Source organism: Carassius carassius, chromosome 5, assembly GCF_963082965.1.
Source record: "Carassius carassius chromosome 5, fCarCar2.1, whole genome shotgun sequence".
NCBI classification, from domain to species: Eukaryota; Metazoa; Chordata; class Actinopteri; order Cypriniformes; family Cyprinidae; genus Carassius; species Carassius carassius.
Genome location: NC_081759.1, coordinates 6581165 through 6597694, shown reverse-complemented (window position 1 = coordinate 6597694; position 16530 = coordinate 6581165). Strand labels below are relative to the sequence as shown.

General features: G+C 36.4%; 1 protein-coding gene across 2 annotated transcripts; it reads left to right on the top strand.

Moving 5' to 3' along the window:
* The first annotated feature begins 12571 nt into the window (after window positions 1-12571).
* On the top strand, window positions 12572-15270 carry LOC132140717 (transmembrane protein 250-like). 2 transcript variants are annotated; one of them, XM_059549628.1, is made up of 2 exons: window positions 12572-12656; window positions 13808-15270. In XM_059549628.1, the coding sequence occupies exon 2, from the start codon at window positions 13996-13998 to the stop codon at window positions 14413-14415; it is 420 nt and encodes a 139-aa protein (XP_059405611.1). In that variant the 5' UTR covers window positions 12572-12656; window positions 13808-13995; the 3' UTR covers window positions 14416-15270. The 2 variants fall into 2 exon arrangements, with proteins under 2 accessions (XP_059405611.1, XP_059405612.1); XM_059549629.1 differs by lacking the exon at window positions 12572-12656 and adding an exon at window positions 13357-13379.
* Window positions 15271-16530: the final 1260 nt, after the last annotated feature.

Here is a 16530-nt window from a genome sequence, read left to right as displayed (position 1 = left end):
ATCATTATTGTATAATTGCCTGGCGAATGTACTAAAGCGATCATTTGCGAATACGCCATTTGATAATTAAATCTCTAATAAGTAATGAAGTGTTAGTCATGACTCGCGCGCTCTCCGCGCCTCCGCCAAACGGTTTGGATCAGACTCAGTCTGAGTAATCAATGCGAGAGAGAGAGAGAGAGAGAATAGAGTGGAGTGTGGAAGCGCACAGCTGAAGCAGAGAAGCAGAACTACTGTTCAGAGTTTCAGGTCAGTTTCATCTGTAAAGATGCTTTTTTGTCTTTGTTTTTTTTATTTATTTAATCAAGCAGCAGCACGTTGCTCATCAGTCATCACTCAAAATACTATACAAAGGACATCATTATTATCTGTTGTAATGTTACAGTAGTAATTTAGCTGAAAAAAATTCCCTTATAGGTTTAGGGGGAGCTACGACAGACAACAACACAACCCTTATATTTAACTATAAATCCAGAGAAAATGGTTACTATTGTTTAACTGTGTTAACCAAAAATGTAAAATTATTTTACAAATCCATTTGCAAAAAAAAAAAAAAAAAAAAGGTTATTTTACTTTTATATAGGCTAATAAAAGCATGGTAATTTTTTGTAAGGGAAAAACATGACTCGTGGACAGTATTAGGATTTTTCTATAAAGATATTGTAGTATTGTAAAGTATAGTTTTGTTCAATCTTGAGTATTAAAGTCATGAGAGAGATGGATAACAGGGCAAAATACAGAGACTGATGAGAAAAATGGAAGTGAAGGTCCAGTTCAGGAGAGAACTTTTAATTATTTTGCATGCCCCCAAATTAAAGATTTAAACATTTTTTTTATGTCAGGTCCATACAAATAAATAGTTTTGTCCATGAATTTGTTTGTATGAGTTTGAATTTTCCAGTCTGAATTTTTTTCCCAGTCCGCCCCTGCTGTAAATTAATGGCAAAGACATGGTTTCATTTACTACACATAGACCTACTGAAGCTCGCAGTGTTTTCAACCTCTGCCATCTCAATATAGGAGTACACGAGCACATAAACATAATTTCTAGAACTGCTCTGTGTCACTTCATGTGCATTTTACTTATTTTGAGAAAACTATCATCATATACAAAGAGACAGCAGTTTAAAAAACACACCAATGTTTCAGGAGTTTATTACACAGAATACGTCACATGCTTATTAGATAACTGTATTTAAGTTGATGTATATGCTTTTATTTATTATTCTTTAATTTTCACAAATTTAGAAAAGTAATCAAAAAGTACTCAAAAGTAATTAGTTACATTACTTTAATAAAGTAATTGAAAAAGTTACACTACTATTACATTTTAAACAGGGTAACTTGTAATCTGTAACCTATTACATTTCCAAAGTAACCTTCCCAACACTGTCTTTGACCTTTTACACCTTACAGCCTACTGCTATACAATGATAAATATTTGATCCCACACCTGTCCATCTTCCTGGGCTCTCACACAAACACTCGGGCCTTTCCACGCAATGTGTTCGCTAAGGCGGTTTGGGCACGATGTAAGAGGAGCTCCCAGGGAGATAATGGTGCGACGCTATTAATAATGTATGAATGAATGTAATCTCAAACCAGCAAAACCTAGAGACACTCAGGCTGAAACCTGAGAGGAAACTGCTAAAAAGAGATGTAGTACAAATATCAAGTAGTCCTTACAGCCGGTGGACAGATATATATATAAATAGAGTATAACTTAAAGCATGCTTAACTTAATTGCTGGTAAATTTTGTAAATAAGAGAAAGTGGCAAGACTGACGAAGTGGATTCTGGTAAACTGAAATGCTGAAAAAATGAAATGCATGAATAAAAGAAAGAAAGCAGACTCGATTTTTTTCTGTTTAATGAAAAAAAAAGAGTTTAGATGCAATGTGGTTAAAAAAGATTAATAATATGATAAATTACATTTATTCATACTGGCTGAAAAAAAGCTAGGAATGTTCACTTAAAAATTGCTGGTAATTTCATAAAAAGGCAGGTAACACATTGAATTCAATGCGAAATTGCTGAAACTCAAAATATGTATACATGCTTCAGTAATCTTCTGGTAATTATTTTTCTTTGGTTTTATAATCCAGCAGGTAAAAATGGTGCATCTGGTCACTTAGTAAAGTAACAAAACGTGATTTGAGCAATCATTCATGTCTGAACAAAGCAACATGACTTTAAAACTCAGAGGTCTGATCACTTAACAAACAACCCTGAAAAAAATTTATTCAAAGCCAGATACTCTTAGAAGATCAGGTGATTCTGTGTAAAGGCTGGATTTCATTAGTTTGTTGTTTTCTATCAGGAACAGAAATGAGGAATGACGTTGGGATGCCTCTACCTCCTCCCTGCTTGACCTTTTAATAGGAGGGCAGTTGTTAAGTGAATTTCGGGAATCCCATAAACACAAATTGCCATCCGTAATCTCCTGCCAGGGAAGGGAGAAATATTTCAGCGGAAAGTAATCCATCAGATGCTTAGAGCCCTTCACAGCCACCGCTCAGGAGAGAGAGAATCTGCTGTAATGCACTGCAGCCGTTCAAACACAGCATGACGCCACCTATTTGTAACATGGCAGAAAATAGAAACAACGAAAGTCATTTTCAGAAAATGATTTGTGAATGATGAGTTGTTCAGAAGTTCAATCTTAATATAATATGAGGAATTTTTTTTGTTTGTTTGATTTTTGCAAACCAGAATTTGGAATACGTCTGAATGCAGTCTAAAACTGCTAAGTAAGTAGTGAACACACACCCAGAGCAGTGCTCAGCCATTTTTTCTGTGGTGCCTGGTTGGGGGTTCAGTGCCTTGCTCAAGGGTCTCACCTCAGTCAAGGTATTGAGGGTGGACGAGAGCGCTGGTCATGCACTCCCCCTTCTTACAATCCTTGGAGGTACAGAGACTTGAACCCATGACCATTGAGTTACAAGTCTAACTAACTATTTGCACCTTATTTATTTACCAAATCTGTCTTGTGGTTGTTGGCCAAGCTGTGTTTGTAGATTTTGCTGTTTTAGGATCATAGGAGCTCACGCTAAACCTCTGGCTTCGGGTAACCAAAGCTCCTTGTCTTAACCAATGGCTGGCCAGAGCGCTTAATGTAATGGGGGAGGTCACCGGCTCACACTCCTTAACCCCTGACCTTCGAGCTCATGAGCCGCGCAGGTATTTCTTTCATGGGGACACCGGAGATGTGTTTTGGACAGGTTAAAGGAAGAGTGGTAAGCAAGCTGGGATCCGTTTGTACCCGCTGTAACTTTAATGGGCTCTGATAAAGATGGATCCCATGCCTCCGTGATGGATTAAGTCACTGAGCACCAGCGTGGAAACTGATGCTTTTATCTTACTTTATTTAGGCCAAGTTGTGGTTCACCACACATTTAGGTTCTGGACATTAACATTAATGAATGACCAGAGCACTTTCTGCGCATATGATACTCTGACAATGGTTTTGTTTAGCACTGAGTGCAATTATTTTTCAATGTTTATTCGAAGCATTTTGCATGTGTTAGTCTGAATGCAACTGAGTTGAAAGATCGTGAAGTGTTTTACAGCAGCTATGTGAATGATGGCTGCAGTTTTCAGAAAGACAGTAAATAGGTGATGAATATATTCATTGTTCCGATAAAGGTATTGATATTCGCTATATCCAAATACTGTGAATTAATATCCACATAAATCTGCATGCATTTCAGATGTTTCCAGTGTTCACTCAGAAGCTGTGGGTCTCGATGTCTGTAAATCAGCATGAGTAAAGCGAATGATTTTCTGGCAGTAACGCAGCCGCGCTGGCACGCACATAACTCAGCTAAAGGAGTCACGGGAGCAGCCGATAGGTTGGGTCAACCAATCGACACGCCACTTGACCCCTGTTGACCTCTGCGGCCAATAAGGCTAATGGTGGTGTAAGGCTAGAGCCATAGCCATGGCGTGGGGGTCTAACGCTGCTGGAGTGTAACATGCACCCAGCTGACGCTCCTCATGCGGGGCTTGTTAGCACTGACCCCTCGCTCACTCGCTCTCTCTCTCTCTCTGTGCTGAACTATCAATGCAAAATGCAACAGCACCAGCCTAATTGGTGCATTAATCAGTCCTAATGAGTGGGCACAAGCATGTTATATATGTATTAACATAGTGTAAGTGCAAGTGTAACATTACATGAAACCTTTTAAAAATTGGAACAATTTCATATATTGACATATACTATATCAGCCCATGGAAATGTGTAAGTTTATGTACTGCATGTATAATATATTTTAATTTGATATATGTCATGTAGGCCTATATAATTATTTAAATACACATGTCCTTGTGTAAAAGTGTAACAGACAAATTACAAATACATGTCACTAATATAACATATATTTACTATAAAATAATTACGTATATTTAAATATAAATATTGTTTTCATTTTACATTTGTAGTATATAGTTAATTGGCTTATATAGTTGACATATAGATAGCTCTACATAGAAGTTAATCTTATAAATTTTATGTGTTAAAAGTTTGTGGGAATCACAAACGAGGCAACAGTTAAAATAGCCAATAGATTCAATTTCTGTATTGTGTGCGTGTGTGTGTGTGTGTGTGTGTGTGTGTGTGTGTGTGTGTGTGTGTGTGTGTGTGTGCAAAGAAACACATGCTATTACAAAATATTTTGTTTATGTACCACATACTTATACTCTCATCATAGAGCCCATCAGTTTGTTGCTATATGTACATATAAAATAATGTTTTTACGTATATATTTTTGTGTGTACACACACACATGTTTTTCTTATTAATTTTAACATACACACACACACATACAGTATATATAGCTAAAATATTTGATATAGAAGTGTATGTGACTTAGCACAGACTGAAAAATGGTTTGATTTAACTATCATTTGAGGTTTGAAGTTCAAACTGGCTTTACACACAATATTTTAGGGTGATTTTATCAGCGCTGTCAGTTAAGTCAATCATCACTACTTCTAGTACCTGTGTCACTGTTAACACTTTATTTTTATTTGTCCTTTTTACACATATTCCATGTACTTACTATTATAATAACAATTAATTACTCATAATTGCATGCAAGTAACTCGAAGCCAAACCCTAATCCTAACCCTAGCCATGTGACCCTGGACCACAAAACCAGTCTTAAAGGGTTAGTTCACCCGAGAATGAAAATTTGTCCATCTTCTACTTACCCTCGAAGCTTCCTAGGTGTATGAATTTTCCTCAAAATAATCCAATCGAAGTTATTTAAAAAATTGTCCTTGCTCTTCCAAGCCTTTCAATGGGGGTAAACGGGTGTCTGTTGTCAACAGTAGAGAAGATGTGAAATAAAGTGCATCCATTTGCAATAAAAAAGTCCCTCACATGGCTCCGGGGGGTGAATAAAGGCCGCCTGTAGTGAATCCATGCATTTTTGTTAGATAAATATCCAGATTTTGTATGTAATAAACACTTTTTTCTCACTTCTGCTGACTGTGGGGAACCAAAAGACATGAAGGCAGATGTTGTATTTCATCAGTGCTGCGTGGCTAGTGACGAGTGCGGAGAGAGAACAAAACAAAATGCTGGTCACGAAATAGAAGCACAAAACGAGGATTTGTAAAGAAAGACGTCGGTGGATTTAGAAATAAGCCAAGAGGAGACTGGTTTTCCTTTGCTAAAGTAAGGAAACTTTGTTTGATTTGCTCCTACATTACCCAGAGGCATGCGCGCAAGACGCATATGTCTTCCATCTTCCGCCTGCACATCTTCCGGTTCCCAACAGTACATACTATATATACTATATTTGTAGCAATAGCTAAAAATACATTGTTTGGGCCAAAATTATTGACTTTTCTTTAATGCCAAAAAACATTAAGACATTAAGTAAAGATCATGTTCCATGAAGATATTTTGTAAATTTCCTACTGTAAATATTTCAAAACTTAATTTTTGGATTAGTAATATGCATTGCTAAGAACTTTATTTGGACAACTTCTTTCTCAATATTTGGATTCCAGATATTAAAACAAGATATTGTATCTTGGCCAAATATTATCCTATCCGAACAAACCATTTATCAATGGAAAGCTTATTTATTCAGCTTTCAGGTGATTTATTAATCTGAATTTAGAAAAATGTATCCTTATGACAGGTTTGGTGGTCCATGGTCACATATAACAAGTGCAGGTATTTTAATTAATATGACTCTATACTTGTATATGTATTATTACACTGCAACAAGGACACCTTAAAATAAAGTGTAACCCTATCACTAAGTGTTAAAGTAGAGTGTGTGTGCCTGTTGTCCTGCAGTGTTTGTTCCTCATGTATGGATTAATAATTTGAGCTCTTCAGTTACACTTTCACACTGGATTCTCAGACTCAGCTCTCTTCCTCGACATTATGCGTAATTATGCATATGTTTGGACCGTGCACATGCACACCTATGCTATGACTTTCTCCGTCTCATTTTCATGCAGCTCTAGACAAACATTCACAGCCGTCGCACACAGTGTCAGTGTGAATAAGCCGCACATCTTCTCCAAACACTGTGTTCTGTGCCATCTGTTCACCAATGTAAATCACGTTGTGTTGATGTGAGCCTCTTCCGTTCTGGTGCCAAATATGTGTCCTCCACCACTAAATCACACAGGAAAATTCATGGCTTTATGTATATTAATGCAGAAATATGCTTATATGCAGAATCCAGTGAACTTACGGCCACTGACTCACAATGAGTTCATTCAAAGACTGAAGTTGTAATAATAAATTGTAATAAAATAAAAAAATATATATATATACTGTATATTAGGCAGCACAACTGTTTTCAACAATGATAATAATCAGAAATGTTTCTTGACTAGCAAATCAGCATGTCATAATGATCTCTGAAGGATCATGTGACAGTAAAGACTGGAGTAATGATGCTGAAAATTCAGCTTCTAACACAGGAATACATTACATTTAAAAAAATATATTCACATAGAAAATGTATTTTAAATTGTAATAATATGTCATTGCTTTTACTGCATTGGTGAGCAGAAGTGGCTTCTTTCAAAAAGATTAACAAAATCTTACCAGACCCAAACTTTTGAATGATAGTGTATATGTTCAAGCAGCTTTCAAACAATATAACACGCTCTAATGCTGAGTGAATATTGCTGTATTTTGACATGTGTCGTGTTTTGTGTTGTGTGTGTGTTTGTGTGAATACTGTGTCCTCGTGTCATGTTGTGGCTCCACTGGCGCTCCAGTGGCTCTCTGTGATTTCTTGTGAGATTTGGGGAACATGCAGCTCAGACTGAAAGAGTGAGCTGATCTGTTCATCCTCCTGCTGCAGATGTTTAATCTGATCCAAACCCTTCAAAGCCTTACAGATTAACACTCTTCACAATCTCACTGCACCACAAACAGACGCTTTCCTTCCACTTCCTGAACTGGAACACAATATGAAAACAGGATTATATCATGATTTGCATTTATGATAGTAATGTTTCTAATAACTGTGCGTTATGTATTGATATGTATGTGATATTTCGCTACACATTCATACTGTATGTCTATACATGTATTGTGTAAACTGTTTAATTTACATTCATATAGTGTAATTTTCTGTTACTGTTTCTCTGGTCTCAACAGAGGAAATACATCTCATAAATGCACTGTATGACCTGTGTGTGTTCATGCTAATGTATTCAAATGTATGCAGAGTTGATAACAAAGTAACCAAAATGACAGCAATAAATAATTGTGCTGGCAATACTAGCAAGACACGATTAATGATAATAGCAGAACAGTGGGATTGTGTCAGTGCTATATTCTGTTTGATTAGAATTTTAACCCTATAAGGCCTGTTGTATTATACCTGAACATGGATTTCTAAGGGCTCTAAATGATCAACATGATCAAAACTTTGCTTTTAAACCTGTCAGGCTTAATCTGCTTGCTTCTCTATATTATTAACTATTTTATTATCAAGTTTTAGTATAATTGTACAAACGTCCTCCTTTGGCTCGTGCTTCACGTGTCTTTTTGCTGTCAAATCTTTACTGATTTTTATCAAGTTTTTTTTTTTTTTTTTTTTTAGAAAAATCTGATCATCAGGCTTTTGAGGAACATTTGTTTCCAGAAGCTTTACTTTTACTGTTCCTCACTGGAGGAATGATCTTCCCAAGCCTTCAAAACATCACAGATCTTTTGAGGAATGTTTATTTGTTCATCTCACAATTATCAATGGATTGCATCACATATGCGCGGTAGAGCATTGCGTTAACAGTGCAAAATGATGTGGGTTCAATTCCCAGGGAACACATGTTAGGTAAAAACTGTTAGCCTGAGTGCACTCTAAGTTGCTTTGGATAAAAGCTTCTGCTAAATGCATACATTTAATATGCTTTAATCATTTAAATATCATCTGACTTTAAGACATATTATTGGAGATATAGAGTGACGACTGATATTTATATCATTTTCTTCTATACTGTAATTAAAGATCTCACTAGTTTACATTTCAAGCATCAGAATATCATATGTTTTTGCTCACTTTGAGTCTTTCGCTCAGCCACTGAGCTGTTTCTCCTCCGTATTCTCACTATATGACTATATCAGACTATATATGTGCCATAAATGATGTATCAAATATGATACTCAACAAAAGCATATATGCAAACTTTTCAATATAGGTTCAATAAACTGTTCCATTTAATGGTGAATGTCAGGCTTTACTGGGTGAAAAGATCAAGAAATCCCATTAAAACTCGGCAGATGATTTAGATGAAAACACAAGATGAATCTCACACCAACTTTTCTCATTTCAATTTGTTTCCATAACTTTTGGTTCTGAAAGTGAAGTGCTCTCTACTCAGCAGCTGTAGAGCTCTATGTGTGTGTGTGTGTGTGTGTGTGTGTGTGTGTGTGTGTGTGTGTGTGTGTGTGTGTGTGTGTGTGTGTGTGATTGTTTGTGTGTGTGTGTGTGTGTGTGTCTTTGAGGTAACAGTGAAGCAAAGTGCTCCTGTTTTTCATTTCCTGTGGATGTGTGGCTTTCCCTTCCAGAATGTATAAAGCACTTCATATTACACTGGTAAGCGTTTTAATTAAACTTCTTGTAATTAAAGTTCCTTTTGTTCTGAGTAGCCTCTGCTAATTGATTCAATTTGTCTCTTGTCGTGTATTAGACCTCTACTTAGTTAATGAATTAATTGATCAACCTTCAGAGTATTTTGGGTTGGTAAGAGGATTTTGACATCTAACCACTTTAATCTTGTCCTGGCTGGAAATTGAAGGATTTTAGATCCAGTCAAGCTCTGAACGTAATCAAACTATCCTAAATTCATGCAAGAAATCCACCACAAACTTCTTGGTTTCACTATTGTTGTAACTAAAAATGCTTGTTTAAAAAATCTTATCTTAATAAAGATTATACATGGAATAATGTACAATTTCAGCAGGACTTTTCCATGAGGAGCTTTGAATGGAAGAGTTTGAAACACCTCAGCTCATAAAATGCAATAGTGTGTCTGTGAGTCCGAGCTGAACAGCAGGAGAAACAGATGAACTGATCTTGAGATGTTTGATGAGCTGACCTTGGATTTGATGTGAAGCCACACTGTGGTAGGAATAGAGCTCCCTCTAGTGGACATCAGCTATACTCAACACAAGAGGAAAGCGCTGCTGTTCATCTAATACAGTGGTCAGTCATCTGTAACCTTAACAGCCCAATTGTTTGGTGTTTTAAGAACAACAGTCTTCGCGATTATGCAGAAACAAAGTGTGTTAAACTTCATCACTGAAGAAGAGTAGTGGATGTAGGGATGGGATGGTATGAAAATTTAATATCACGATTATAGTGACTAAAATTATCACAATTATCAATATTATCACGGTTTTGTTGAAACGAGATGAAAGTGTTCAAAAATAGTTGATGCTCACACTGAAAACATTTCAGCAAGTTTTATATTTAATAATCAACAAACAACTAATAAAACAAGCAACTCTATGCACTTAATTTAAAGAAAGATTAAATTCTGTGGCATTTCCTTCCTTACAATAAAAAGTGTAGAAGCATAGAAAAGCATAGAAAAGTCACTGACTTTCGCCATTCCTTCTCGAAAAAAAAACAAAAAAACATTGTGCGCTGCGCTTGCGTCAGACTGTTGCTGGCTGGACATGATTTAATAGCGAGTTATTAAAACCGCGATAATCAAACACGGTTTTAATGATAATTCATTTTTAAACGATATTACTAACCTTCAGCACATTTTATCACGGTTATCGATAAAATCGGTTATCGTCCCATCCCTAAGTGGATGAAATCTGAAAGTAAGCAATAGGGGCCATCAAAGACTAAGAAAAATTGTATCCAAACAACACACAACTACTGCAGCAGCAAATTGACAGCAATAATCGCCACAAAACACCTGAAAAGGCTGCTAAACCTTTAATCGTAGAGTGCTAAATGTGACATTGTGAAATACTAAAATGTAGACATTTTCCTCCTCCAACATCTCTAGAAAAACTGTCAAATGTGCTGATAGACAACATCGAACTGGAGACTGTTTAAAAGGTGCATACATTTATTTGCACATATTTTCCATGTGAACACATTAACCCCTGTATCTTAATTTAAAACAAATGTATCTAAAACTAAACCTATATGAGACCCAGGACCACAAAACCAGTCAATAATAAAAAATAAAAAACAACAGAGAAACAACTATTTGAAAATCTGGAATCTAAGGGTGCAAAACCAGTGCTACTTGACCAGTGCTACTTGACCAGTGCTACTTGACTTGTGAAGATATATTTAAGCCAACCTAAGTTCAACCCACTCTGGTTCCCTTCTCAAAAACCCAACAGGATTTTACATTGGCTCTTGGATTATTGCTAAAATCAGCTGTGTGACTAAGAAAAGTTTATGATTCCTATAGGCCTACATTTTTTTTCCTTTTTTGAAGTAAAAGCTAAATGGTGGCTAAATGAACTACACAACTGATAATACTGAAAAACACTGATTTAAGGATGATCATTGAACTGGAAGTACTAAAATGTGAACTTCGTTTTGGCCTACAAAAATATGCCATCCCTGCAGCATGCTGTTTGCAACACTTTGACGTGTCTGAATGCATTCATTGACCTAATATTCATAATATTGTGCAATCAGAAGCAAAGCAAAACATGAAAACTTCAACTGACTCTCAAAATGGTCAAGTATGTTGTTAAAGACAGCATCTCATCACAAATTCCCTCTGTATCCACAGAAAGCTCATCATCAAGCCTGACTGCTGCTGAAATTATTACACTGTTGATTAAATTAGTAAAAGCAATCACAATCTCTTAATGCAAGTTAATTGCGAGAATTTATTTAGCCCTACTGATGGCTTTATGCATGTTTGATTAAGTATTATAAGGTTTGTTTTGCAGATTTTGCATAATATGTCTTTAAATCTTGCACAAAGTGATCAGGCGCCCCATTAACGATCATAATAAACTCTTTTTAAAAGCGCCTCCCGTTATGATTTATGTGCGGCGAGATGTGCTGCTCTGCTCACTATCTGGCCATCTGACAAATAGGCAGGATGCAATCGTACAGTCATGCCATAAATCTGCAGACGGGCAGAGCTGTACTGTGCACTGGAAAAGTTAGGCAGAGGTCAATTCAACTTTATGAGAGATCTCTCTCTCACACACACACAGGTTTATTTCTCTATCTTAGTGAGGACATTGCATAGACTTCCATTGATATTCTATCAGGTTGATGATGTTTTCTATCAGCTAACCCAACCACCCCTTAAGTTAGCCATATCATGTGAAGAACACTACATCAAAACATCTTTTGGCTAATTGTCCTCACTATTGCATTGTATTTCACAATATAAGAGAGGAGTACATTTGGTATTGACAAGTAAGCCTATGGTCAAAAGAAGCAACATAGATACTCACATAAACAGTTAAACAGAACATCTTGAGTCTGAAGGCATTAGAGATGGGAATGATATATGCAGATATTCAACATTATGGCATTCCTGTTACTAGCTGTGAGATGAAAACTGTTGCAAGAGCATTCAATTCAGAGCAAAGTGCATGGAAGCTATTTTAAACCTACTGTTGGGAGAAATAGTTAGATTTCTGGCTTATATCTAAAATTACCAAATGGCATTGTGAGGATTAAATTAGACCCACTAGTAAAAATAAATAAATAAATGAATAAATAATAATTATTATTATTATAATTCATGTACGACATAAGTTTTAGTTTACTGCAGACTTGTTGATGAATCTATTAATATTATTTAGGCTACTTATATTTATATTACAATATATTTATTTTTATAGAAAAAGTCACCAAAGTAGACCGAATATCAAAATTGAATTCACAGAAGCCACTTGTGACTCAAAACAAGAGACCACAGTTAATTTAACCAGCACGAACTATTCTGATAATAATATCCTAAGAAGAAAAATGAAATAGAAACGCAGAATCGTTGTTGCGACGCTCACTGTCGTCAGAGATAATAAATAAATAAATAAATAAGAGTCTGCGCCTTTAAATTGTCCGGCTGTTGTCATAGTAACCAGCGGACCAGTGTGTTTTGCGACAGACCGTGTTCCGCGCCGCAGCACACATCTTCTCCAGCCGATGAATGCAGCATAATCGCATGTGAGTTTCATTCACTTATTCTATATAGAATCACATTTGATGTATATATTATATGCAATATGTGAAGCTTATGACGAGAGGTGAGTGATAATGTGATCTGCCCTTAGAACACCTTTATACGAGGCCTTGCATTTATAGAATAACCATTACATGAAATATAAGCAGATTTCGGCATGTTTGCATAAAAACGAAAATTCCCCTTATGTTCTTTAAACACTTAAACCTTCACAAAACCCATTACTATGGATTTTAGACATAGTACCATTAAATTATTTTGAGTACTGTGTAAATACAGTGTTATGAAATACAGGATATTGTAATCGTAAGGTATAAAATGGTATTCTTGGAATACTCTAGAAATACGGTTTATGAGTAGGGTATTCATTCTGTATCATGGTATTACTATGTGATACCATCACTGTACCATGGTACTCCCCTTTTTCAAGGGAATGCATTCTGTGAGAGTGCTACTGATGTAATCTAAATTAAACAATGTGTTTATTGCACATTTCTTATTATTTTTGAGACTGAACAATTATTTATATATATATATATATATATATATATATATATATATATATATATATATATATATATATATATATATATATATATAAAAGAGAAACTGCCTTTGATTTCCAGGGAATACATTAACTGATAAAATGTACAACCCGAATGCGAAGTAAATCACTTTGAATAAAAGCTTCTGCCAAATGCATTAAGGTAAATATCAATAGCATTAGTTGAGCTAATGTATCTATTAATTCTAAATTACAATTTATTTACACATTGTCATCAGTCTACATGCTTTAAATAGAATAATTCTAAGCTTACCTTGTTGAAAAAGTTTGCATGTATTTTCAAAACACATGGTAGAAGAACTGACTGTGAAAATGTAAGTAAACATAACTGTCTTCTTATATAATCAGAGAACATCAGTGTTTCCAGTGGAGGTAAATAGGTTTAACAAGGTATTTAGCAAGTCTTCTAGAAAAGCATGTGTTATCGTATCTTGTGCATTTTGTTTTTTTATACTTATATACAATCATAATTACTCATATTAGCCAAAAATCAGCTGATCAATCTGCCTAAATGTTTATGTTGGCATATCACGAATAATTTTTATTATTATTATTTATTTTTTTCTCCAGAGTTTCAGGGTGATGGACATGCCCAGTGGATGAGCGCCAGTGCACTTAGTCATGGGAACATCGCATTTACATCCATCTGCATTTTAGTTAGCTGCTGGTGGTCCTGTTATGCAACATGCAGCCCTGGAGTTACTGGAAGAGTCCTGTGAGTGGGCCTTCCTGAAATCAGGGGGTTTCCAAGCCCACCCATGCCTGTCATTCCCATCCCACGGAGGGTCCGCTCCTTCCATGGCCCTCACACTACCTGCATGCACTCCGCCTGTGGTCCGGCGCGCACCGCCCAGCTCGTACGCAGCAAATACAACAACTTTGACCTGTACCTGAAGTCTCGATGGATGTATAGTTTCATCCGGTTCCTTCTCTATTTTGGCTGCAGTCTTTTAACCTCCCTCCTCTGGGTGGCACTATCTGCACTCTTCTGCCTGCAGTACGTCAGCGTGCGAATTTTCCTTCGCCTTCAATACAAGCTGTCCGTCATTCTACTGCTGCTGGGTCACCACCGGCTGGACTTTGGCATCCTCAATGATCTGTTTATATACAGCATGCATGTTACCATGTTTCTGATCGGAGGCCTGGGATGGTGTTTCATGGTCTTTGTTGATATGTGAAATTCGGACTGGTTGAATGATCACTGTGTTGAATGACACTCCATTTGATTTGCTTTCTGAGCATGCAACTTTTACACATCTTGACAAAACTGAGAACATTTGTGCAACACTATTAAAAAGAACTGAAATCCTTTTCCACAGCTTGCTTCTCATTCCAGTGTAAGAAAAATTTTATGAGCGTGTATGTTTTTTTGTTGTTGTTTTTTTTTTTTTTATATTAATTAAATGTGTTGTATTCTAACACTGTGCATAGGGAAATACGATTTATGTTTTGTTTTTAATGTCAGTAAACCATTGTTTCATATATTTTTATATCTGCATGTGCCTCTTATGTTTGCGTTTGAGAAGGTGCTATTTAATCCCGGTTTTTCTTCCTTCCATTCTCATGCAGAAATATCCTTCGCTAATGGCCACTTTCAGCTTACTTGCAGTGTGCAGACCATATTATTAGTATGGTGCCAATCAGAGCATGAGTCTGATGCCCCAAGTTGCATTAGTGTGGTGTTATTGGCGCCAGCCTGGCATGAAAGTAAAGTGAGTGAGTACAATCTCCTATTGTTTGAGGATCAAACATCATATGCCTCACACTTGGCCAAGCATGCTCTTTTGTTCTGAAACTGAATGGACACCAGTGACATTTCAGACAAACCATTGTACAGCCCAACCCAGAAGGGTCAAAGCCCTGATGAACTGACACATGTACAGCTGCCGGATGACTGGAGTATCACCTATGTCAAAGGGAGGGACACATATCTACAACTGCAGACCTGCTCAAATAGTTGTTGTGATGTAGCACAGTTCAGTAACATCTCAGGAACAGCATCAAAACACTATGAATAAAAACTGTAAATCTTACCAGTGTGTATAGTTCTGACTTCAGTGTATAATAAATGTGTCCTAGATATTCTGTGTTTTTGTCTTTGACCGATATGGGGTTTTTGTGGCTGATACTGATATCCAGAGAACAAAAACACTGATGGATGTACATTCTAATTGAACACTTTATTTACATAATACTGGCTTGAAAGCCACAAAAAAGTTGTGCTTCTAAATGACCACAACACACTCTTAGAATTGTATTTGTACCATGTGTGCCAAAGACCTTTTGTTTGTGGAACTGCTTTCTTATGCTAAAGATTCAGAATTATTCATTACTAGTTAAAAATCATCACTTTAGAATTAGCAATGGATTAGGTTGTTTCTAAGAAGTTACAAGAGTAACAAGGAGCCAGCACAACTGAAAACTACTTTTATACATAAGTTAAATAAACAAAAGGTTATTAAAGAGTAACCTTTTAGACGCAATATTGCTGGTTACTTTGTCTATTTTTTGCTTTGTCAAATAGTTCCAAAAAAGCCACAGTTGAACCAAGCAACGCACATTAGTGGTGTTTTGTTTCTAAATAAATCAGTATTTTTGAACAAATTGGTTGAACAAATGATTCAATATGAGTACCTTTCAATTGCTGTCTCCTAGTGGTGTAACAAAATATTTTGAATCTTACTTAAAAACCGTCTGTCTGGAACAGGAAAACAAGACAAGCAGAATGATACAAATAGTAAAAAGTACTTGTGCTGTTGGTGTCCTATATCGAGTTCATCAAACATAAATATGAAATAATTAGTCTTTCTGGCCATTATATCAGTGTGCACCAGAGAGGTGTCTTTGGCCCGATCAACGTTTCATCAACAAGGTCTCCCCAGTGCCTACTGTTGCACTTTCCTCTGCATGATGTTCACATAGTAGACAAGTCTATTTATTTTTTTCCATTTCATATGAGTGAACACCTCATAGATGCCAGGAGCCAACTTGGTGTGATGGTGTAGAATCCTTAGCAATGAGGCTTGATGGTGAAGGAAGGTAGCAGTAATAACACCCAATTCTCCAGTCTATCATCTCAAGTTCATAGTGCATGTGTGTAACAAAGTTCAGTTGTATAAAGAGGAAGGAGACCGTGGTCGGCGTACTGGGGCTCGTGGGAAACTATTTAATAATAATAACAAAAATAAACAATCGCGCCAGATGCGCATGTACTTCACAATCTGTTTCAGTGCCGCACTACTGCAGTCTTCGTGTCTTTTCTCTCGCTGCTCTTCAGCTTCTCACTCCCCCGA

Coding starts and splice junctions, on each gene's coding strand:
- LOC132140717 (XM_059549628.1), top strand. CDS start 13,996: ATGCCTGTCATTCCCATCCCACGGAGGGTCCGCTCCTTCCATGGCCCT.